The 24247-nt window shown below is 38.4% G+C and overlaps 3 protein-coding genes across 6 annotated transcripts in view; all 3 read left to right on the top strand.

Annotated features, from left to right (window-relative positions):
• The window catches only part of LOC306843715 (filamin-A-interacting protein 1-like), a 28625-nt gene extending 23652 nt beyond the window's left edge, over positions 1 to 4973 (top strand). For 2 of the 4 annotated variants that reach the window (XM_079375349.1, XM_079375350.1), the window contains one exon: positions 599 to 1176. In XM_079375349.1, coding sequence (XP_079231475.1) covers positions 599 to 772 — 174 coding nt within the window. In that variant the 3' untranslated portion in view covers positions 773 to 1176. Of the gene's footprint in view, positions 1 to 598; positions 1606 to 3455 lie in introns of those variants that run through there. The other 2 variants (XM_079375351.1, XM_079375352.1) reach the window with 2 other exon arrangements.
• Positions 4974 to 5420: 447 nt separating this feature from the next.
• cox7a2b (cytochrome c oxidase subunit 7A2b) lies at positions 5421 to 8204 on the top strand. The gene is made up of 4 exons (XM_079375476.1): positions 5421 to 5525; positions 7508 to 7597; positions 7796 to 7880; positions 8017 to 8204. The coding sequence occupies exons 1-4, from the start codon at positions 5508 to 5510 to the stop codon at positions 8073 to 8075; spliced, it is 252 nt and encodes an 83-aa protein (XP_079231602.1). The 5' UTR covers positions 5421 to 5507; the 3' UTR covers positions 8076 to 8204.
• Positions 8205 to 9638: 1434 nt separating this feature from the next.
• Positions 9639 to 24247, top strand: part of LOC306844285 (collagen alpha-1(XII) chain-like) — an 85095-nt gene continuing 70486 nt past the window's right edge. Inside the window, exons 1-13 of the mRNA XM_079376290.1 lie at positions 9639 to 10335; positions 11798 to 11900; positions 14041 to 14157; positions 14786 to 14929; positions 15224 to 15280; positions 16430 to 16693; positions 16810 to 16974; positions 17126 to 17299; positions 17403 to 17693; positions 17780 to 18382; positions 18901 to 19179; positions 19376 to 19651; positions 20680 to 20952. Of these exons, the coding sequence (XP_079232416.1) occupies positions 11831 to 11900; positions 14041 to 14157; positions 14786 to 14929; positions 15224 to 15280; positions 16430 to 16693; positions 16810 to 16974; positions 17126 to 17299; positions 17403 to 17693; positions 17780 to 18382; positions 18901 to 19179; positions 19376 to 19651; positions 20680 to 20952 (2713 nt within the window). The 5' untranslated portion in view covers positions 9639 to 10335; positions 11798 to 11830. The remainder of the gene's footprint in view (positions 10336 to 11797; positions 11901 to 14040; positions 14158 to 14785; positions 14930 to 15223; positions 15281 to 16429; positions 16694 to 16809; positions 16975 to 17125; positions 17300 to 17402; positions 17694 to 17779; positions 18383 to 18900; positions 19180 to 19375; positions 19652 to 20679; positions 20953 to 24247) is intronic.

Here is a 24247-nt window from a genome sequence, read left to right as displayed (position 1 = left end):
ATCAAATTCGATCTCCCTATCCATTATCGCTAACTAACACTGGAATGTACTGATGTGCTTTTCACCCAAGAAAGCTTATCAAGCAAATCCGTTAAACAGTGGCACAAACTGACCAGTCCCCTCACGTTTAACCTGCTATAAAATCTAATAATGTGTGACCAGACCGAGGCTATAACCTTCTTATCCTTGCCTACCAAAACCTACTAAATCAAGCACCAATTGTGAGGAATAGTTGTCAGCATAATAAAATATTGCATTTTACACTTGCAAATATTAGGGGAAAAAGAATATAAATTAAAGTCTTTTTATTAATATATATGTGTATATATATAATAAAAATGAATAATGAATAATTGAAAAAAAAATACTTTGTAAAGACTTTTCAGGAACTATATATTTATTTTAATTTTATTATATTTCATTTTGCTTTTTTTGCATAAATAAATGACAATTTAACCCCTTTATGAACAGGTTAAAAACTTTTATTTTCAGAAACAGAGTGTTAGTATGCATAAATGCAAACACAAAATGCACTTACTATGGCAAACACATGGCTAATACAAATGTGATCTCATGTTTCTCTTTGGCTTTTTTTCAGCACGGAACGGATGTGCAGTCATCTCGCTCCACGGCGACACGAATCCCCATGTCAAAAGGTATGAAAACAGGGAAAGCGGTCTTGTCCACGACGTCACGCTCTGAGAGCCAGTCTATGAAAATTGAACTGAGGAAATCTGCAGTTTGCAGCTCTGCAGCCGGAGGAAAGAGCTGAGATTGGCTCATGTTAATGTGGCACTGGAATTTAATCTAAGCACTACAGAACTTTGTTGCAATGTTAAACAAAGCAATCGTTGGCACTGGGGCCTCCATTTCTAGATTGAGAAACATTTTTGTAATATTGTAAATACTGTATGTCAAATCAGCCTTTATGAATTGTACAGACATTTATAATTGGATCTCAGACAGTTGGAACGTGTGCATGTGTGTTTTGTGCTAAAACATTTGTACTAACCCTTCACCATTTCTTTTAGTATTTATTTTTCCATTTACCATTTCACTAAGGTTTTATTGTGTAAAACTGCTTGTGGAGGTTTCCAGGGGGATGGAAATATATTGTATTAAATGTCACTGAATGAATTTTGTGATTCCTCTAAATAAATATTTTTCTGTCTTCCGAATACATGGAAACACTCTTTTTTATTTTGGGTTTATTGATTATATTGATATTTGATAGGGAATTCTAGGAAGAAAATGGGGGAAGAAATATTATTTATTATTATGTATTATTATGTTCTGTGTATCCATTTACAGTATAATGACATTGAACTAAGGTCAGGAAACCTCCATAAATTGTGAATAACACTTTAAACCATATTGACATTAGTTTAAGCATGTTCAGTAGATAAACTGATATTCATGATTCACCCATTTTGGAGACTAAATATTCTGACAGTGAAGGAATTTGATATTATTCCTAAAATTATTTCCTTGCAATTCAGTAACGCATTCTGAATCAATTTTGATCAATGACACTTTTGTTTTGTACGGAACAGTTGATATAAATATTTATAAATACAAGCATCACATTTATGCTTCTAAACTTTCCCAAATGTCTCGCCCCATAGAAGTCCACATGTAAACATGGTTTTTACTCCTTTGGTTTTAATTGAGGGGAAGGGTCTAAATTATTGGTAAACAACATTATTTTACAGATTTAACCTGCATCAGAATATTTCTAGGTTTTGACATACATTTGTGACTTGTATCGCAAAGGAGAAAAAGCTACTAAGCAAGTTTAGTGCCCTTCACTTTACTTAGAAAATGGTCAGTTCATTTTTTCAGTATCTTAAAGGAATTGTTTACCCAAAAATGAAAGCTTGCTGAAAGTGTACTCACCCTCAGGAGTTTGTTTCTTCATGGGAACAGATTTGGAGAAATGTAGCATTACTGTACATCACCTGCTCATCATGCTCTGCAGTGAATGGGTGCCGTCAGAATGAGAGTCCAAACAGCTGATAAAAACATCACAATAATCCATAAGTAATCCACACCACTCCAGTCCATTAATTAATGTCTTGTGAAGCCAAAAGCTGTGCATTTGTAGGAAGAAATCCATCATTTAGGTATTTTAACTTAAAACCGTTGCTTTATAATCCATATTTCTTCCTCCAGTGAAAAGCCCATCCTCCATTTTGAACTGTTTTTGCTTGTAAACTGTGTTTGATCATTGCATATTTCTCTCCTGATTCAGATGACTTTGCTGGAGAAACAATATTATGGATAGAGGACTTGTATTTTAGTTGGAAGCAACAGTTTGAAGATAAAAACGTCTTGGATTTGTTTCTTTTACATATGCAGCTTTTCACTTCACAATATGTTAACTGATGGACTGGTGTGGTGTGGATTACTTGTGGATTATTGTGATGTTTTTATCAGCTGTTTGGACTCTCATTCTGACGGCACCCATTCACTGCAGAGGATCCATTGGAGAGCAAGTGATGCAATGCTCAACTCATCTACATCTTGGATGGCCTGCTGAGGATGAGTAGATTTACAGCAAATTTTCATTTTTAGGTGAACTACTCCTTTAAGACATCTCAATGTCGTGTTCTTCTGGTGATGTTACTTTGCGATCAGAGTTTAATACTCTATCCAGGCCATCTGGGAGCCAGAGAACGCTGTTATGAGAAATAAGAAACAACAGCTGGGGATCTGGAGTCCCGTTTAACATCCTGATTGTGTCCTTCTGTCTGATATCAACTCGGCAATTACACAAAGACAGGGCTTTTAATTGATCTGTTTAGCATTAAAGGAAACCATTTGCCCAATAACGAAAATTATGTCATCATTTACTCACCCCCATGCTGTGTGACCTTCTTTCCTCCGTGATGTTTTACAGAAGGTCCAGAATGATCTTTTTCATCTGAGGCCTGGTGCTGTCGAGCTCCAAAAAAGCTCTCAAATCATGTTCAAATGTGCTTTCAATTCATTTAAACGACATTAGCATCAGAAGAATGAAAGTCAAATGGGTTTGGAATGACATGAGGGTGAGTAAACAATGACTACGTTTTTATTTTTAGGTGAACTTTAAAGCTTTTGTCTTTCTCGTGAGTTTTGTGTGTCACTATGAAGGGCTTTTTAAATCAATTAATTATTTTTTCACCGCAGCTGACAAACTGACTGTTCATTTTCTAATCCATCCATGCACAATAACAGGCTTTGGCAGCTCGCTGATTAAATCACTCGTGAGATAAAGCTTGCTGGATTCAACGGCGCGCTGCGATTCCCAGAAAACCATCGTAAAATTGCTCTGATATTTTCACCATCCATGAACTTGGCCGCTCAGAAGCACTTAACATGAATGTGAAACTGATTCTTTCCATGCAGTAAACCTTGGGTTTCGGATGATTGCAGTGTTTTCTCTGTAAGCTCACTTTCCCTGTTTTCATCCACAGAGAATGTTGTGCTCCAAGTGAATCGAGAGCCACGCTGAGGCCCTTTCAAATCCGGTCCATAATATGCCTGACTGAGAGGTCTACACCCGTCCTGCATCCACATGCACCAATAGAACGAGGGGCGAACCTGTCGAAGCCGGTTCAAGCACAAGGATCTGTAGTGATGCACCATATATGCATGCAGATTATACCAGTGACTCAAGACCACAAGACAGTCAGACGGCAGATTGATGAACCCAGGATGCCAGAGAATAAGGAAAGAGATGAAAAGTGTAGAACATGAAAAGTTGCAGCATGTGAGAAGGAGAGAAACCCATATAGGATGTTTTTTTTTTACATGTACTTTGAGAAATGGTTCAGTAACACATGGAAAAGTCAAAAGGAAATCAAATTGACCCCATTTACTTTCATGTTGTGTTCGGGTGATTTTCACCCAGAGAGGATTTTCTTTTTCACTGAAATGCTATTCATTTTTTTCACATTGGACTAAAACTTTCTGACTTTACTCACATATGGCATAACTTCCCCAAATTGTACTTTCTTAGGATCCCCTAAAAAAGTTTTTAGGACCTTGTTACACTATATGTATTCAACAAAACATTGCTTATAAATCTCTCGTTATGCTATATTATTACCAAATTTTTCTTGATTCAATCTTTAACTTGTTTTCTTTCAATTAGAACAGGTTTTGTATTTCTTTTTGGAACTGATTGATCATAGGCCTCATTGATCTGACCTCATGCACCTGAGTAAAGTTTTTGAGTAAACATTGCTAAAATTATCCACATATAATTCTTTTCTAATTTAAAAGTGAGCTCAAATCAGTGAGGCCTATGATCAATCAATCGGTTCCAAAAAGAAATATAAAACCTGTGCTAGTTTAAAGACCAAGAGAGAATACCTGAACAAAAGACTGAATCTGAGATTTGGTGATAATATAACATCATAAGAGATTTACAAGCAATTTTAAAAGGCCGGTCATTTTTGACCAGGAACACCAAATTAGGGACGAAAGGATTTTCAGCACAGCACAAGGGTTAATAGACTACACGTTCCTGGTCTTATTGATACGTAAGTTTGTCATTTGTAAGTTATTATCTAGTTAAATATTCTGTTTCACCTGGAAATGTTTTGCATTATGCATAAATTAGGTTGTGTAAGCAAGTTCATGTTGACTTTAAGCCTGGTCTAACGTTATATTGTTTGCTTTGGAAACGACTGGTTAAAGTGTCAAACTGCTGGGAGCGGTTTATCAATCATTTATCAGTCTCTGCTAGTATTTAATGGTGGCATTGATGTGTTAAAAGAATGAGAGAGGGTCATGAAAAGGTGCATGATACTGTATGTTTAGTTGAGAATAAAGGTACCGCACAGAATTGTAATCCACAAAGTCCTTATAATCAACAACTCCATTTCATTTCTGACCTCTGTGAATGCAGTATGAGCTCACTGAACTGAAGTGCATGTCTGTCCTGCATATAAAATGAGAAATTCAACCAATAAACAGTTATGAAGCTCATGACTTTCTGGTCCATTGGAAGTGTTATAATCTTCACCACGCACTTTAAAGTTTAGGGACAAATACACATTTGCATGGGCATGTAGTGCAACCATCTGTCTATCTATCTGTCTATCTGTCGGTCTGTCTGTTGGTCTATCGTTCATCCATCCATCTGATTGACAGATATCTTGTCCAATCAGCGATGAGTAATCTATTCCCAAACCAATGGCGCTGTCTCAAACTATACCGACCTCTTCCGTTTTGTCTGATTTATTAATTTGTTTTCGGATTTGTCATTGTGTTTTCTTATTGTTATAATGTTTTCTGAATTGTTGTTGTGTTTTCTGAATTGTTATTTTGTTTTTTAGATTTGCATTTGCGTTTGTAATTTGTTATTTTGTTTTCAGAATCGTGATTTGTTTTGCACTGCTCGGCCACCGTAGTTTTCTCAGACAGGCAGCATCGGGTCAGTGTCTCTCCTGAACAGCAGGTGGAGACGCCGCTTCGGCTTTTCTCTCTCTGTCTCGTGACTTCAGTCAGTCTCACTCAAAATGTTTCGACACTTTCTGGTAATTATTAAAACGGTTCTGTTTTGGTTTAAGATTGATAATATATGGTAGTTTATAAATCATTAGCCTTGCTTCCACATCAGATGTTAATGTTATTAATCTAGGTGTTTGAGGAAAGTGAAGTGAAACGCGGAAGTTTTGAAGAGTTTGACGTTCAATAAAATCATGTTGATATATAGATATATTTCCACAAGTTAAATAGGCCAGATAGCTTCTTTTGGTCGGTTTAGTTCTGCTGGTGTTTGTGTTCATTTAAGGGCTGTTAATTGTAATATAATGTTTTATCCTCTTTCTTTTCTCATAAGTAAACACTGCGGACTTTGGTCACACTGAAGATGTCTGAAACATTTGTGTGAACTTGACTTTATACGTTCACTAAACAACAGCTGATCCGAAATCACTGAGAAAAGTGAGAGTTAGTAAAGAGAAAGAGCCTGCATTTGATCTAATGAATGACATTGACATTTTTTAAGTGCACGAATGCCTTCTGGGTTGTGTGTGAGGATAGTAAATGAAGATAAAGGTCTCAGACTGTACAGTCATGGCCAAAAATATTGGCACCCTTGGTAAATATGATCAAAGAAGGCTATGGAAATTAAACTGCATTGTTAATCCTTTTGATCTTGTATTTTAAAAAATCACAAAAATCTAACCTTTCATTGGATAATAAGAATTTAAAATGGGAGGAAATATCATTATGAAATAAATGTTTTTCTCTAATACACATTGGCCACAATTAACGGCACCCTTTTATTCAATACTTTTTGAAACCTCCCTTTGTCAGTTTAACAGCTCTAAATGTTCTCCTATAATGCCTGATGAGGTTAGAGAACACCTGACAAGAGATCAGAGACCATTCCTTCATCCAGAAATCCAGAATCACTTCAGATCCTTTAGATTCACAGCTCCATGACGGTGCTTCTTCTCTTCAGTTCACCTCACTCATTTTCTACAGGGTTCAGTTCAGAGGACTGGAATGGCCAGCAGAAGTTGGTTTTGTGCTCAATGACCCATTTTTGTGTTGTTTTTGAGGTTTGTGTTTGGATTATTATACAGTTGGAAGATCCAAACATGGCCCATTATAAGATTTCTAACAGAGCCAGTCACTTATTGATTTTTTCATCTGTTGGTATTTGATAGAATCCATGATGCCATGTGCTAAACCAGGACCTCCAGCAGAAATATAGGCCCACAACATAAAAAATACAGCAGTATATTTCATTGTACACATGGGGTACTTTTTATCCCTCATGATCATGTTTACCAAGGGTGCCGATATTTTTGGCCATGACTGTAGAAGGGAAAAACAAGTGTGATTTTGGTATTAGATCTGTGATTCTCGTATATTATATGGCCTTTAATGTTTGATCATTATAGTTTTCATTGCTCAGTAAGTCTGTGAACTGTCTGTCAATATTATTCAGTTTATTTTTTAGATTACTGACAGGAAATGAGCAAATTAGAGTGATTTCTGAAGGATCATGTGACACTGAAGACTGGAGGAATGATGCTGAAAATTCAGAGAAATAAATTACATTTTAAACTAAATTAAAACAGAAAAAGATAGTTTTAAATTGTAATAATATTTCACAGTATTACTGTATATACCGTACTGCATTTTTAATTGATTAAATTCAGCCTTGGTGAGCAGAAGAGACTTTCTTCTTATTCTTCTTCAAAAAAGATAAAATAATAATAACTGACCCCAAACATTTGAATGGTAGTATGGAATGGTATTAAGTAATTAGACCAAATGATACATGCATTAAACTGCTGGAAAAACATTTTCAAAGTTATTTAATACAAATTTAATGGTATATATCACTGTAAATCTGTATACTTTAAAAGTAATGTTATCACAGAATTATCAGGTAATTTTAAAATTTCATCATATTTGGTTGGGCATCATTTTTTTGTCTTTACAGTACTTTATATATTTATAAACTGTATATATATATATTTTAAACCGTGTTCTCCATGAGACTCTGCAGCAGGTTTCCAGACGGCAGATCTCCAGCACCGTCCGCAAGCAGCTGGTCAACAAGGTGCCAGACAAACAGAAACACTTTCAGGTCTGGATGCCACTTTTCTGTAGTATATTGTGTTTTCTGTAATCTATCAAATGACAAACTGATGTTCTTGACCCCTGATGTCTTTACTAATCATCTGCATTCTCTCTAAAGGGATATATTATGCTGAGTTCACACATTTGTGATTTGTTTTTATTTTATAGGTGCTTATCAAAATGTTGATTTATGTTTCATATTTAGGAGGCTAATGGGATGCCAGTTCATCTGAAGGGAGGAGTCGGTGATGCTGTTCTTTACCGTGCAACTATGGGTCTCACAGTGTTAGGTGTGTTACTGCGGGGTCCTACCACATGTACAAGCTGCTTAGTTTGACATGATGTTTAATACGTGCCTTAGCAAACACAGTAAGTTAATAATCATAGTAAGCTCTAATTGCTGATCATTCATGTGTCTCTTTTCAGGAACTGCATATGTCATATATGAACTAGTAAAGGCAGCTCTCCCTCAGAAGAAGGACTGATGTCAGCTCCTGCCCTCATTTCTGTGGGAATGTGACGTTATGAGTGTTTCACACAGTATATTTAATGTGAAAGGTAAAAGGGACCAAAGGGATTTGAATTAAATAAACTGTGCCTATCATAAACAGACAGATCCTGATTGTTTTACTTTATTCAATGACAATGAAAAGGTTTTTAAAAATTAAAAGGAAAAAATGTTTGCATTGCACATTCATTTTCTTCATGCAAAGTGTAATAAAGAAAATTAATGCACAGTGCGTCCTAAAGTAGCAATTTTCTGTATGCAGAATTTCTTTTTAGTTATTGATGTGGTTTAGTTGTTAGTCTTCTGATTGCTGGCTCCTCCTGTGAAAAATATTTTAATTATGTGATGATATTCTTCTCATAAAGCATATGAAGACAACAAACAGCTAAACTATGTTTTTCCTTCTGAAAGTGTACGTAATGTCTGAAGTTAGTGTTAATCGATGAAGGGTGTGTTTGTGACTCAACGACGCAGCATGTTTTTGATACTGTCTGTTTTTTGGATGTCTTCATCGGTTCCCAAGAAACAAACAGCAATGTGCACTTCCTTTTTGTTCTTCAAAACAATGTGTTTTCAAGGCATATGAAATAGTTTCCAAATGCGTGTGTATAGATCAGAGAAATGTTTTCCCCGCTAGAGGTTTAAATTTACAGGAAGGATTGATCATTTGAGCTCAGTATAGCCCGCCTCAGCATTGGTGGTCTGTACAGTTGTGTGCATATGGAAATTTATCCCATGCATTATGAACAATATGTCCTTTGTGTCCCGATAAAAAAATGAAGTTGGAACATAATTGCATGCTAATTATAAAACTATAAAGCACAGATCATTAATTCTGCAAGCAATCTATAAAGAGCATTAGAAGTTCAAGCTTTCCGTTGATGAATAGGTCTGTTAGATGTTTCTCTCTAACAATGGGAATTATGAGATGATCAAATTAAAAGCAGTCCTGAACTAATAAACTTTATGATCAAAAATCAAACTCTGTCCTGACTCCCAGTTGGCACCCATGTGTTTCTAAATGGCTAAATATGTATTCATCAGATGGGTAACAGAAAACTCTTTTTTTATGACTTAATAATGAGGTCAATGGTGTAGTTTGGGCGTTTTGATGAATATGTTGTGTTGAACATCTCTATCCGCTTTGTGTGTTACCCGGTTCGACCATTAGAGGGCGACATATTCAAATAAATGGAAATGCCTCGTTGAAACACTGATCTACAGGCTCAAATTCAACTGTTCAACGGTACAGATACTGCGATGGTACTTTTCCAATAATAAAAAATAATAGTAAAAATGTAATTTTGCTTTTGTGTTAGTGTATTTGACAGATTTTCTCATATCTGTGTTTTTTGTTTTTTTTTAGCTGATCCAATCCACACAGCAACAGGCTTTTAAGCTTGATTTTCCAGCCTAGTTAATATCACAAAGAGAAAAAAAATAAAAAATTAAATGTTAGTTAACAAGTTTAACTAACCACAAAAGTCAGATCTTGTCATAATCGACAGAAAAGCAGTGACGTCGGCGTGAGGATGTTACCATAGCAACCGCTCGAGCGCTTTCCGTTGGACGACTGGACGATACATCGTAAACAAGTGTAATTACGTATGAATATTTGTATTTACATGTCGAAATTGTATACTAAAAAAGTGAAAAAAAGAGATTTTGCTAAAGTTGTCGGTTGGGTTAACTGTGCTATAGCGTAAAATATTTTTTGTATGCTGCTCGAGACGAATCGCCTCAGATTGCGCTCCCAAAAAACCGACAGACGTTGATTTGAAAAGGTTCGCCCATCGTTTAATTATTTTAATAGTTATTTACAACACCCTAACATTGTAATTTAGTCGTTTCATCGTCTATGTGTCCGCAAACACTATATAAAGACTCCCGAATGAGCGATTCCTTTTGAATGTCGTCAGGAATAGTAATCCCGCTGAAACCCGAAACATCGATGAGTGACGTGCAGCAGGAATGCCGAAAATATGCGCATCCCAAGACATCCATCACACAGGCGCGTGACGTCAGAGCTCCGGGTCCGGGACCAGCCCCCTGTTAAGAAGCACATTCTAGTCTGAGATCCCGTGCATTTGGAAACAGCCTTCATTTCCATCTCCATCACTACAGCATCACGGAGAACCTCTGCCTTTCTGAACAGAGCTTGCGTTTGGGCGAAATTCCCACCTTCATTCACCAGTTTTGTGATGTATTGAAAGTTTTTGGAAACTTTGGGGAGTTTGGTAAGTCTTCATGTGAAGTTTTTTTTTTTTTTTTTTTTTTTGATAAACCTTTTTATACATATTTATGAATGAAGATGCTATTGCTCTTAAATATGAGACGTAGTAGATAAGTATGAGGTGTAATGATGAATGTGAGCACACTGATCCATTTTCAGCAGCTCTGATCACTTTTTTCCATAGACGTTTGTATGGTGATTTCATCTTTTCCACCACCCTGTCATTGTGCTCTTTTAAAGTAGTTTGGGATGATACAGATTTATTTTGTTTTGTTGGGAAAACTAGACCATTTGTAAGATTCATAAAACCTGTAGGACTTTCTTTGCTGAGCATTTTTTCCATTAATTTACCTAATTCACATACTTAAATAATACAGGAAATCTGGGACTACTGGTAAAGTTCCTTTCTCTGTTGAGTGTGGTGGAGATCTTATATAAATATATAAACATGATTAAGGGTTTCTGTGATGTGCTAAGTCTGTCTGGCATCATTTATTAAAATAACCGTAATCAAACAGTGTCCCACTTGACCTGTTTTCACCATATGAAGAGGTTTTTGAGACTTACTTTCATTTTTCATTCAACTTTACTTGATTTCTTATGCTATTACAACAATGTCCTTTCACCTATTTTATTTTATTTGTTTTGTTTTTATTCGTTGAACTACTCTTTTGCCCTAGTTGGTCTAAAATGGTTCTGCATTGTGACAAATGCCTTTTTAAAAGTGCAGATGTAGTCTGTCGATTAATATGGGGTCATGTATAATGGCTCGAAAAATGTTGGGTAAAGTAGTTTTAGATTAAGTTCATCTCATCACACTGCTTGAAATTAGGTTTGCAGATTGAAAACTAATTATTGAGTAATAATAATGAGCAACATGTACCTATTGTGCACATATTTTGTGAGCTGCTTGTTCTTACATTGGCAATTATGTAAAGTAACATGCAATATATGTAACACAGAGACCAAGCACATTGCCAGAGTTTAGAGGTAGAGTGGTGAGTTACTCTCAGCATAGATATCAGGATTTTTTCCAGGCACAACAGGGGGCGCAGGAACCCTGCAGAAAAGTTTTTCCACCCCTGATGTGTAGGATCCTAAATCAGGCAAATTTCCAGACAATTGCATACAGTCTATGAACTCACAGTTTCCGACGTTAAACAGATGAATCAGCAGATTACATACAGCATATGCAGTTTATAATGGTTTTTCTGTAGGGAATGTTTTTCTAAGACCCACAGTGAGTTATTTTACTTAGTGTCCTTGTTTTATGCATAATTTCCAAAATATTTGGACCATGGAAAACCAATTCTTCCTCTCTTGACCAGAGAAACAGCTGGAATAAAAAAATAAAAAAATAAAATCAGATTTGAATGAGATCTCTTGTTGTGCTGGAGTGGAGTGTATGGTATTTTTTTTTATTGATTTATGAGAAAAGTATGTGTGTAATTTGGTTGATTTTTCAGATTGATTGATGTTCTGCTGATACTGGGGTGAAGATGTCGGTCACGCGTTTGGCAGCGGCTGCTCTCCTAACACTGTCAGTACTGACATCTGTGAGAGCTCAAGGTAAAAAAAAAGAGCCTACAAATCCATATTCACAATGGTAAATTAAAAATAAAACAGTTTACATTACAGTCTATTATTAGTATTTTAAAATATATACATATGAAATGTTTTGAAGTGTTCATTATTTTTAATTTTCATTTCATTGTTTCATTTTCATTTCATTCATATGTCTATAAAAATGAACAAAAATATATAGAAGAAAAATCGCTTATATTCATGTCAATTTATATATAATAATGTTGCATTTTGATGTGTAATGTCTCTGTTTAGACACTACGGCGGACACTGATCGAGGACTTTTATTGTCCCTAAAAGATTCTTTTTGATCATTCGGTGGTGTTTATGCTAGTGGAAATGGAAATGCATGACAGCACAGGATATTTAATTACACCTAACTGTGTTTTTTAGCAACTAATTCTTCAGAAATATCCACTGTAATGTTTTTTCAATTATAGTGTAGCACATACTGTTTAAGGTCAAATCCAGAAAAGGACTTGGTTTTACATATTTTCCCTATGCAACTTAGGACCCATGATCAGCTGAAGGATACCAGACATCTCAGCCAGACAGATTCACATTCAACTTTTTCCTCTAGTAAAACACTTTTTCATGTATTTTAGTATTTATGTGTTTCATTAACTGAGCTTTTGGTAGGTTTGAACAGTCTTGAAGGCAGTAAAACCGTGATTTAACAATTTCAAATCATTGAATAAACGGAAGGACGTTAAATCGCACATCGCCAGTGTTCAGTGGAAAGTATAGTGGAACATTTTACAGCTTTTATTTGAAGAAAAAAAAAAAAATTACCGTTGAGGCCAAGTTTCCCTTCTCAACTTTCTGCACTCTTAGGGTACAAAAAGACAAAATATGAGCGCCTTTTTTCTCTCTCGTGCTACTTCTCAATACTGCGTTATGGAAAAATAAGAAAAGCCTTTGTTTAAACATGTTCCACTAATATAAAATATGACAGCCAGACAAATAGGCCTACCTTAACCAACACTATCACTTTCTTATTTGACATGGTTATTATTAGATGCTCAGCACAGCTAACTAAATGATGTTAATTGATGCTCCAAAGAGCTTAAATTGTTCAAAAGCAGAGGAATTTTGGTTGCACCAAATCTGGTTTGGGTCGGATGGACCCAAAAGAAAAAAAAAAGAACGGGTGATGAACGAGTGGTGTGTGTCTGATTGTGGATGTGTGCGATAGCGGTTGTGTTGGACCTATTTGGAGTCAGAAATGGAACCGATTGTGACATCTGGTCAGCCAGGTTGGTAAATCTTGATTTTGGTGAACCTGTTCCCAGTCAAGCTTAAGCCCTGGTCAAAATTTGACCAGAGCCGCGGCTTCACAAAATATTTTATTGTGATATTCCAACATGCGCATGACCCATGACCCATGTTCCACACAGATACTGACCTTCCAAACCCCATGCAACACAAAATACCACAAGAATATCACTTTAAAATATTTCAAAGTCCTCTACATGTGCGTCTTGTACATGAAGTCCTTTAAGTCCCACAAGTTGTTGCAGACAACTTTTCACGTACAAGTGCATGAGTCCTCTAGAGTCCATCTAGACTGGTGCGTCCCGTGTTACATAACCTCTTGTTGTTTATATATTCACTTGTTTGTCGCTATCTTTTATCTTTATATTTCATTAAAGGTTGTCAGCGTGCACCCTTTTAAATGGTTTGCAATGGAAAGTGACTACATTAATGCAACTGCACACAAAATGTCCATTCAAGTCCATTGTACAATCAATACTTCTTGTCTCTCTGTGACAACAGCTATTCGGACAGTTCAACACAGCGTGTCTGGCTGTGTTGTACTGACTGCAATGAATGCATGCACGTCACAAGTTATAGCCCCTGTGTAATGTTTTGTCGAGGTCTTTGTGGAACGTGCTTTACGTGTCTATGCTTGAGGAGTCAATGGCCCTTCGGTCAGACAGCTCAAACAGATGTCATTTTGACCCAAAATGGCCGCCGTCCACTTTGTTCCATGTTGCCTTGAGTCCTTCTCCAACAGTGAACTTCGCTGTTGGGACTTTGTCCATAAACCTGTGTGCTCTTCTCATAAATACAGCTTTTGGAAAGGTTTCTTGGAAATGATTTGATTCACCTCCTCTTTCCACAGTAACGCCTCCATCAGACTTGAGGTTTAAGATTTTAAATGAAAACACAGTGCAAATGATATGGAAGCAACCGCTGTCAAGAATTGAGGGCTTAAGAGTCATAGTGACATCGGATACAGGTGGGTGAAAACGTGAAATCACAGCACATGTTGAAATTGTAATGCCAGCATGAACCATTTGCAATCATTTTTACTTCTGTGACATGTTTCAAAATGAAAACATGAGAACAAATTTTTCCCAATTGGCGATGGATTGGATTTTGAAAAAGTTGGCAGTCCATACTAAAAAAAAAGTGTAGTATGAAATTAGCTTTTGACTTCATATTGATTGACAAGGAATGTGCTAAGGGTTGTTCAGACCTGCAATGGTCGTCTCATGAATTACTGCCATTGTGCCCTTGAGCAAACACTTAACCTCAGGTTGCTCGAGGGGAACTGTCCCTGTAGTAAGAGTACCGTATGTTGATTAAGATAAGAAAACATCTGGTAAACGACAAGTTACCTTTAAACTCACTGCCACAGGCAACTCTTGGGAAATGTGTTCTGGCGTGCCCTTCAAAAACGATTTAACATGGACTGTTACTCATCGCTTGTCTTGGGAAGTCATTAATGTTTCTCTAATCCAGCTCTTGTGTGTCTAGACTAGATTTATCTACTTTTAAATTAAGGTTTGCTAATGTTACCTTCATGTAGATTATATATCATGATATGACACTTAAACATTGTGAATGTTCCCTTCTCTCTATAGAAGAGCCTGTTAAGGAATTCACACTTCCTCCATCCGCAACCAAAACCTCCATCAAGGATTTGACCCCCGATGTGGATTATGTTGTTACGATAATTTCATATTTTGGATCGGAGGAGAGTATACCAATCTCTGGTCAAATTACAAGTAAGTGGCAAGCCATTGTTTTTTCTTGAGTGTGTCATGTTGATGTTCACACTGAAAGTGAATTTATGTTTGTTCTTGGTTTATTTGGAAAAATATACTGTACACTTATGTTTTTTTTTAGTTTATTAGAAATGGTTTCTTGGGATTGAAATCTCTGTAAAATAGTAAAATATCCTTATACAGTAATTAGAAAAGACTGGAGAAAGCATGGAAATTAATTGGCGAAAAGGAACCCTTTTAATTGAAGGAATTCATTTGCTTCAATATTTATTGATTTTTTTGTTTCTGTTTTAGTCCAATCGAGTGGTTTTGAAGGAGGTACCAGGAAACCTCAGGTCTCCGATGCAGTCAGTAAGTACACACCTCCAGGCTCTTTCCATTGCTATGCAATCGTTACATTTTATTGGGAGTTTCCATATTAGTCAGTGCGCAAATGTGTAAATGTCTTTGTTTGTTTCCAAATTTATGACTCCTGATAACAATTTAGCTTGTTGGTCAGCATTAACTTTTCCAGACATGATAAACTGAGCCAGCTTTTCCAGCATGGCTTTTGGGTGAGAGTTCATAAATGGCCCCTTTGCGCCTGATTTGAAATAAAAACCTGAACCTCTCGCAATGCAAAAAGTGGAAAGCATTACAGCTCCGCTCTTTACAAGAGTGCTGTGACCTCGTCCTCCAGATGAAGGTGAACAGCTTTACTTTTCCTTTCCTACATTGAGCAGAAGTGGAAAATCCAACCAACCCCCCACCCCCGCCCCGAATACCATAACGGTTAGTTAGCATGCCTTCTGCAGACGACTCTCTAACAAAACCCAGTCTCAACGCTCCAGTGCTCAACGTAATAAAGGAAGGCAAGATATGATATGTCAACAACTTCCTGTCCTGTCTGCCATAAAGGCCTGGCAACATTTTACCAAAGATGTAGCCGACACAGTCCGCTTAAGGGCAGAAAATTCCACAAATTGTGGTTGAGGGCAAGTATGATTAAAAGATGAGGAATTTTTCCAAACCATGTGGAGGAATGGAGTTCATTTATGGAGTTCAAGAGAGAGGGAAGGACAAGTAATGACTCGCCTAAAAACATTACGAATAGAGACACACTCAACCCATATGTCAATGAAGGAATGAGTTGTAACGAGTGTATGTTGCATAATAGATAGATGTGGTGCTGATATGCAGGATGTTTCCCTTCTTATTTGTATGTGTAAATTTTGTATGTTTTGGTTGACACTCAAGCATACTGTATCAATGAGCACATACATTTGTATAACATACAAATCCATCTTATCCGCATGGTGTTATGATACTAAAAGATTTGGTCTTACTCTGATATAGAAAAAGAGGTTGGAATTTAGAGTTCTATGCCAAATGTGTCTGGCAAATCTATTAAATGGTTTATATTTTAAAAGCTTTGCATCCTTTTCAAAAGTTCATCTCCTTTTCCAAAGTCAGATCTGTTTAGAGTTTCTTATCTTCTGACTCTCCAACTCTTTTTCCCAGAATGCTCACCAAGTGCCATTGCTGACCTTGTCTTCCTGGTGGACGGCTCTTGGAGTGTCGGGCGGGAAAATTTTAAATTCATCCGCAGCTTCATAGCAGCCATGGCAAACGCGTTTGACCTCGGAGAGGACAAGACTAGAGTGGGTGTGGTTCAGTACAGCACGGACACCAGAACTGAGTTTAACCTCAACCAGTATTTCAAAAAGGCTGAGCTGCTCAGAGCCATTAACAGTTTGCCATACAAGGGCGGTAACACCATGACAGGTACCGAATTCACTCTTATGTATTCATACTGAAAAGTGCAAATAATGTTACTGGTGAACAACAAAGTTACGATGCGAGTTTCAAGTCTCAGTGATTCTTTTGTGATTTTTGTGCAGGCGAAGCCCTGGACCACCTTCTGAAAAACCTGTTCACGGAGGCCGCCGGAGCTCGCAAGGGATTCCCCAGAGTTGCTGTGGTTATCACAGATGGGAAATCTCAAGACCCAGTGGAGAGTTACGCCAAGAGGTTGAAGAACGCTGGAGTTGAAATCTTCACTTTGGGTATGTGGTCATTCATCACTGCAGTTTTTCATGGTCTGGATTTCTTCTGCATTCTCACAGGACTGGGTAGCTTTCAAGAAATCCGTCTGCAAAGAAGAAATACTGGAAAGGAATTCTGAGAAATAATGCATTATTTATTATCTTTATTCAGGGATCAAAGAAGCAGATGAGGAAGAGCTGAAACAAATGTCTTCAACACCCTACAGAACGCACGTGTACACGGTGCCAAACTTCGACATGATCAAAGCTGTGGAGAAATCGCTCATCACGCAGGTGTGCACCAGTGTGGATGACCAGCTCAACTCGCTGGCTAGCGGCGAGGAAGGTAAACAAACAATAACAATTGTAAATCTGCTTTAGCAGGTTTATTAAACACAACCCCGAGCATTAAACATGACCCCATTTTTCCTCTTTCTGTTTATTTGCAGTCATTGAGCCAGCGTCAAACTTGCAAGTTACAGAGGTTGCGTCCAAGTCAATGCGGGTGACGTGGGATGCATCTATAGGGGAGGTGACTGGATACAAGGTGCAGTTGGTTCCCATGTTGGCTGGCAGCAAACGTCAGGAGCTGTACGTTGGGCCGACTCAGAGCTCTGTGAATGTGAGAGATTTGTCCCCTGATACAGAGTATGAGATCAGCCTGTTTGCACTCAAAGGTCTGACACCCAGTGAGCCGGTTATGGCGATGGAGAAAACCCAGCCCTTAAAAGTATCGCTAGGTGAGGAAAAGTCAGCACTGTTTAACTTTCCACTGTGTTCCATTGATTAAATAGCTGTTTGACCCACACATTTTTTTTTATTTTAGAATGCTCTCTCGGAGTGGATGTACAAGCTGACGTCGTTCTCCTGGTTGACGGTTCCTACAGTATCGGACTGACAAACTTTGCTAAAGTTCGATCTTTCTTGGAAGTCTTGGTCAACACCTTTGACATTGGGGTGAACAAGGTTCAAATCAGCTTGGTCCAGTACAGTAGAGACCCATATACTGAGTTCTACCTGAACACCCATCATGATCTAAGCGCTGTGGTCAAAGCCGTGAGAACGTTCCCTTACCGCGGAGGCTCCACGAACACCGGCAAAGCTATGACGTACGTGAGAGAGAGGATTTTTATTCCAACCAGAGGCGCTCGTGCGAACGTACCTCGCGTTACGATTCTGATCACCGATGGGAAGTCCTCTGATGCTTTCAAAGACCCAGCGGCTAAGCTTAGGAACACGGATGTAGAGATTTTCGCAGTGGGCGTCAAAGACGCTGTCCGCTCAGAGCTGGAGGCGATTGCTAATCCTCCAGTGGAGACCCACGTGTACACCGTAGAGGACTTTGATGCTTTCCAGAGGATTTCCAACGAGCTAACCCAGTCCATCTGTCTGAGAATTGAGCAAGAGCTTCTGAACATCAAGAGAAGAAGTAAGTAGTGTCCGATTTTACCACTAACTGCTGTTAAATTTGTTGTGCTCTGGCTCTGGATGTGCATAGAACCATATGTGTGGAATTCTGGTTTTGCACCAGTTTGTGCTATATTTTAAAGGGTTAGTTGACCCAAAAATTAAAATTCTGTCATAATTTACTCACCCTCATGTTGTTGTCAAACTCATGACTTACTTTCTTTCTTTTGTGGAACTTATTTAACAGAATGTCCAAGCTAGTCAATTCTAAACAATGAAAATAGTAAGCAGAAGCTGTCAAGCACAAAAACGAACAAACAACAATACATTTTAGTAGTGTGCTGCATTTTGAATCTTATAAAATCATACCATAGCTTGGCGTTGGAAACAGGCCAACTTAAAAGCTATTAGGTAACACATACTGCCAGAGCCTGTAACTTTACAGTAACTTTCTGTTGGCAATCAACTGGGATGTAAAGAAAGTTCTCTTAGTTAATCGAAGGGAGGAGCCTAATATATTTTGGTTGTGCTCTCTCCTAGGTCTGATTGCACCCAGGTCTCTGACCTTCTCAGAGGTGACCTCCAGGAGTTTCCGAGCTTCTTGGGTAACAGATGCTGTGGATGTGCAGTCCTATCTGGTGCAATACAGGCCTGACGCCGATACAGAAGCAGGCTACATCTCTGTTTCTGTGCCGGGAGACACCACTACGTCTGTCTTACATCACCTTACTCCAGTCACAAAGTACGAGGTCAAGGTTTATGCCCAATATCAGAAGGGAGAAAGCTTTCCTATATCAGACTTTGAGACCACACTAGAAGGTGATTGTTTGTTTTCTATAAAAGTAAGCTAAGCTAATTACTATGTTCCTTTTGAGACTTTTAAAGGAATAGTTTATCCAAATGTTGTTCTTGATGACTTTCTTTCCTCAGTACAACAATGTTGAGTTTTTAAAGAATATCCTGGCAATTTTGAGGAAACTTCCTTTTTGTGATCCTTATGTTCCAATTTGTGCAGAACAAGGATCCGTGAACAACCTGAGAGTTTATGAGGAGACGACCAGCAGTTTCCGTGTCTCATGGGGGGCTGCTCCCGGTCCAGTGGTGCGGTACAGACTCACATATGTCCCGGTCCGAGGAGATAATGGGTTGTTAGAAACTGCAACAGATGGCCCTGAGACCACCATTGTTCTGCAGCAACTTTACCCAGTTACTACCTACCGTGTCTCTGTGGCAGCCGAATACCCATCAGGTGTTGGGCCTCAGATGCAGATTGATGGAACGACCAAAGAAGGTGATTGGAACAACTTACAGACTTCCCCTCAGGATACCATGAGTTTATGAGTCTGAATTCCTTTTACTTGAATTTTAAGTGAGAAAGTACCATTTTTTGTTTACATTCATCCAGGTCATTGTAAAATGTTCTTGAATTGTTAGACTATTAGTCTTAGTCAGCTGGATTTGCATTTGTTTAAGAGGGATGCCCACTCATTCTTGCATTTTCATTGGTTGTTTCCCAGGCTTTTTTATATCAGACAACTGGTGTAAAGTTGTACAGTGATTGGTTGAGCAACCAAACACCTTAAGTGAATGGAAAATTTGATTTTGACAAAAACTCTACGAGACGTTTCCCAGAATTTCTTTCGTTGAGTTGGCGAAAAATATCTGTTTGGTTAGGCAAAACCTCTGGGTTCTTTATCAAGTCTGAGAGTAGTTAGTGTCCAAGCATGAGCCAGCTGCGTCTTAATAGCTGCCTACAGCCATGCAGCTGCAGTCTGTCCACAGTTATAATCTCCAAAGGACAAATCCCAGGTCATGACTTTCGACGCCTGTGTTAAACTGGAGTTTTATCTCTGCATTGTCTCTGTTCCAGTCAACAAATTAGTTTTCTAACTCCTACTTAATCAGTTTCTTAGTTGTGCTGCTTTCTAAGGACACAATTTCTCAAAATTTGTTCGCAAGCGTGTAGTGATCAGACTTGAGATTTTTCACCTTGTGGATGATAAAACCATTTAAAAGCAATGCTACACTTAGGCTGATGACACACTGGGCAACATTTTTAGCAATGTTTCCGGGCAACTTTGGTAAATGTTGCTGTCAACGGGCAACCAGGTGAGCCACAGAGCCCACGACCGACATAAAATATCCAAATATAAATTTGTTACTCATTCTCAATGGGAAAGTGCCCAAGCAACATTGCTCAACAAAAGTTGCCTGGCAAAATTGCTCAAAACGTTCCCTGTGTATCATCAGCTTTACATTGAAGGAGGGAACATTGGGGTTACTTTGTTTTTAATTGCTTTCTCTTTGTACATCTGATAGAACGTGGCTCGCCGAGAGACCTGCGTGTTTCTGACGAGACGGTGTCGTCCATGCAGCTGTCCTGGGCTGCTGCGCCAGGAAGAGTCACTCAGTATCGAGTGTTCTACCAGCCCACAGAAGGTGGTGAGATGAAGGAAGTAGCGGCTAAGGGGGACACCACAGTAGCCTTGCTAAAGAATCTCCAGCCAGACACAGAGTACCAGCTGGCCGTGAGGGCACGCTACTCCTCTGGGTTAGGCGAGCCACTGCAGGGTACAGGAACCACACTAGAAGGTACGGACAAGACGTTCCTCTAAGAAACACACAATATGTGCAATGACATCTTGAGTACACAACCCATTTTGGGGGTGGTGTGATGCAATGGTGAAAGCTCAGGCCTCGTAATTAGAAGGTTGCTGGTTTAATCCCAACAAATGTAGACAGCCGTAAGCCAGGATCTCACACAAAATTTTACCAAGTCTTCTGAAACCATAGCTAAGAATACAGCAAAAAAGTAATGTAGACTGCTTTTCTTTTTGCCAGTCTCCAATTATTTACATTGTTGATCATTAGTAAATGATAACATATGGTGGGATCAAACCAGCAACTTTCCAGTTCCTATTCCTTTAACCCCAGGCTCCTGTATGCTATTTTGGATAAATGCATGTACAAAATGACATTAGCACTAAGGCTTCTGAGTACAAGAGGATATGTCCCAGACATATCCCACTGCTCCCCAAGAAACATGCTTGAATGTGGAATCCTTGTAATTGTGTACTGTTTTGTGTAAATACCAAAGGCCCCCATCGAACTCCCTGTGAGTGCAAGATTTGAGTACATTATTTTGGATCAGTTGAGAAAGTGCAGCCTTGGAAAGACGAGTGGCATTTTTAACATCCTCAACCCCTGTGAGATGTCATAAAGGATAAACAAATAGGCTGAACAGAGTCTAGTGAACAGCTCACAGGTCTTTTGGGGTTTCAGAGGACCAAATCTTAAGCTATAGCAACATGGCTACAGTATCTGCAAATTAAATTACCAAGACAAAAGCTTGCACAGGTTCTTAAATCACTGAATTCCGGTAATCTTATGTCACTGAAACTTCAGTGTCAGATTTGAGGTCCAAATATCAGAGCCCAGAAGGAGTTAAGCGATGGCTTTGAGTGATGCAAAACCTATTAAATGGATAGTTTACCTAAAAATCTCAATTCTGTCATCATTGAGCTTAAAAGAAGTACTCTGGGCTGTCAAAAGTACTTTTTAATGAAAACATTTAGTGACCAAAAATGTGTTCTGAAGCTATAACTCAGTCTTGTGGACCTTGTGTGGCTCAAATTAAATGATTAACACCTTTTCTTGGTCTCGTTGCTCATGTGTTTTTGTATTCACTGCCATTACTTTACCCAGCTGAGGGTCATAAATATTGCAGATGAGCAGAAAATCCATGTAACTGAAATAGATCAGCTTCTGAAGACTTGAGATGTATTGCCTAAGTGGTGGTTTTTTGTCTTTTGTGGCAAGATATATTAGTTTGGAAGAACACAAGGATGAGTAAATGATGTCAGAACTTTTGGGCGAATGATTCTTTGATTGAGAATAGCTGAGATTGTTTTTGGTAGGCTAGAGATTTGGCCTGGGTTGTTCTCCTCTGTGGATCATGTAGTGGCTTGTGTAGCATGCAGGAGTCCTGTTCTTGAAATCTGATCTGTGAGAAGCGTAGCATTATGGCTTGATTATAGACTGACATAGAAGATTATGAGATGGTGATTTCAGCTCCTCCATCCATCCATTGAAACTTGGTCAGTGGGAGCTGGACTAAATGAAGCTCTTTAATGCAGATAGTCACGTAATGCAGGAACTATGCAGTTCTGGAACAAAGGAGTAGAGCAGTCACTCAGACATCTCTGTTCCTTCCTTTGCATCCTCAAGAGGATATGCATAAGGAGGAGCATGACAGATTTCCGTTCTGTCCCCAATCTATTGCAGGTGTGTGTTGACTGGGCTCTGGTCCAGTTTATGACCTAGCGTGTCCATTCGTAGAGCAGAGAAGGTCTACAATCCCAGATGCTATGTACATTTCGCGATAATTCACACTGTTTTAGCTAATCATTGTTCTGTCTGTGTGCAGCGGGTCTTCAACAGGTACAATTACCTCAAAAAGAATGATTTCCAGCAAATAGCTGAGAAGACCTTGAGGCATTCTGAATAAAAAAGGGAAATGCTATATGGTGCTATAATAGTTCCCATATTTCTTACTAAAATGTTTTTTTTTTCTGTTGTTTTTAAGCTACCCTGAAAGTATTGTTATAAAGTCAGTGTTTAAAGGGATTTGCAACCCACTGTCTCGTATCTGCTGAATCCGTTGCTCTAAAAATGTGTGTCTGTGATGTCGCTGAGTGAAAAGCGTGAAAGTGAAATCAGCTGTTTTGTTTCAGCATCTCACAGAAGATTGAAAAATGAATCAAAAGGGTTTCCATCTGCATATATACAAAGGAGAATCAGAAGACGTGAGGAGTTATCATAATGTAAACTCAAAGGCGCGCACATGTGGAACGCGTTACCTGCCTTGTACTTTAGATGAGATTATTTCCAAAGGGATCTTATTTGTATTATATTCTCATTAGAGTAGCACCTGGCCAATCGAAGCAAGACATATAACATAGCAGGATATTCTAGTGTTACATACAGATATTCATTCAAAATAAAGACTCAATCTGCTAGCTACAAACGGGCCAAAAGGTGACTTTGTACTCTAGCACCTGGGTATCCTCAGAGGAGGATTGTCCTTCCTGTTTGCCATCTGTCAGAGCACCTAATGCGTTCAAGCTGGCCTCGCTGTCTGGCTCGTGACCCCCCGGAGATGTACGTAAAGCACAGATGAAGGGGACAACTGAAAGCTCTCCCAGCACCTGTGTTTTCCTGGTGATTGACACGAGATTAAACTTCAAAAACACTGCAGAAAATTTACTGCATGTGTATGGTCTGTCTCGGCTTTGGATTTCAGAGCAGCACAGGATGCCGGATTGGCTATTTGAATGGAATTGCATCTTTAAATGGATATAAAAGATAATTTGAATTTCAACGCTCTTTTAAAGGCAGAGTCAAATAAAATCCTGCTGTCGGGCTATAGAGAAATGCATATGAAAGTCGCATGTTGAGCAAAGATGTTAGAAGACACATTGTTCAATGAGATGCACTGTTTCCAATTTGTGAAAATTGTTAGGACTTATAATCGTGTCAGGCAAGGATGAGACAGAACAGGAGGGGGGAAAAGACAAGGATAGAGGGATAAAGAATGCCTAGGGATTTAAGAAGGTATCAGACATCTGAGAAGGGTACTTTATGGTGGTTTTGTGGGGATTTGCCTTGTTTTGGAAAAAAGCAGGTTGGCAAGTGTTCACTCGTCTGCTTCTTCTACAAAGTCTCAGGATCCTGCAGTGGTTTAAAAGAGTGGATATTTCTCAAGTGTAATAGCATCTTCATGTAGAATTGTATTTATTTATTTGTTTATTTATTTATTTATTTTACATGGTCATTTTTTAAATAAGCAGTTGTCTCAATTATAATATATATATTATATACAGACCAT

This window comes from Barbus barbus, assembly GCF_936440315.1.
Source record: "Barbus barbus genome assembly, chromosome: 24".
Lineage (NCBI taxonomy): Eukaryota > Metazoa > Chordata > Actinopteri > Cypriniformes > Cyprinidae > Barbus > Barbus barbus.
This window is presented reverse-complemented; position numbering and strand designations above follow the sequence as displayed.

Excerpts from the sequence above, each read along its gene's own strand:
- cox7a2b (XM_079375476.1), top strand. Across the intron at positions 7,598-7,795 it reads ACAAACAGAAACACTTTCAG|GAGGCTAATGGGATGCCAGT; the intron begins GTCTGGATGCCA and ends TTTCATATTTAG. Across the intron at positions 7,881-8,016 it reads TATGGGTCTCACAGTGTTAG|GAACTGCATATGTCATATAT; the intron begins GTGTGTTACTGC and ends GTCTCTTTTCAG.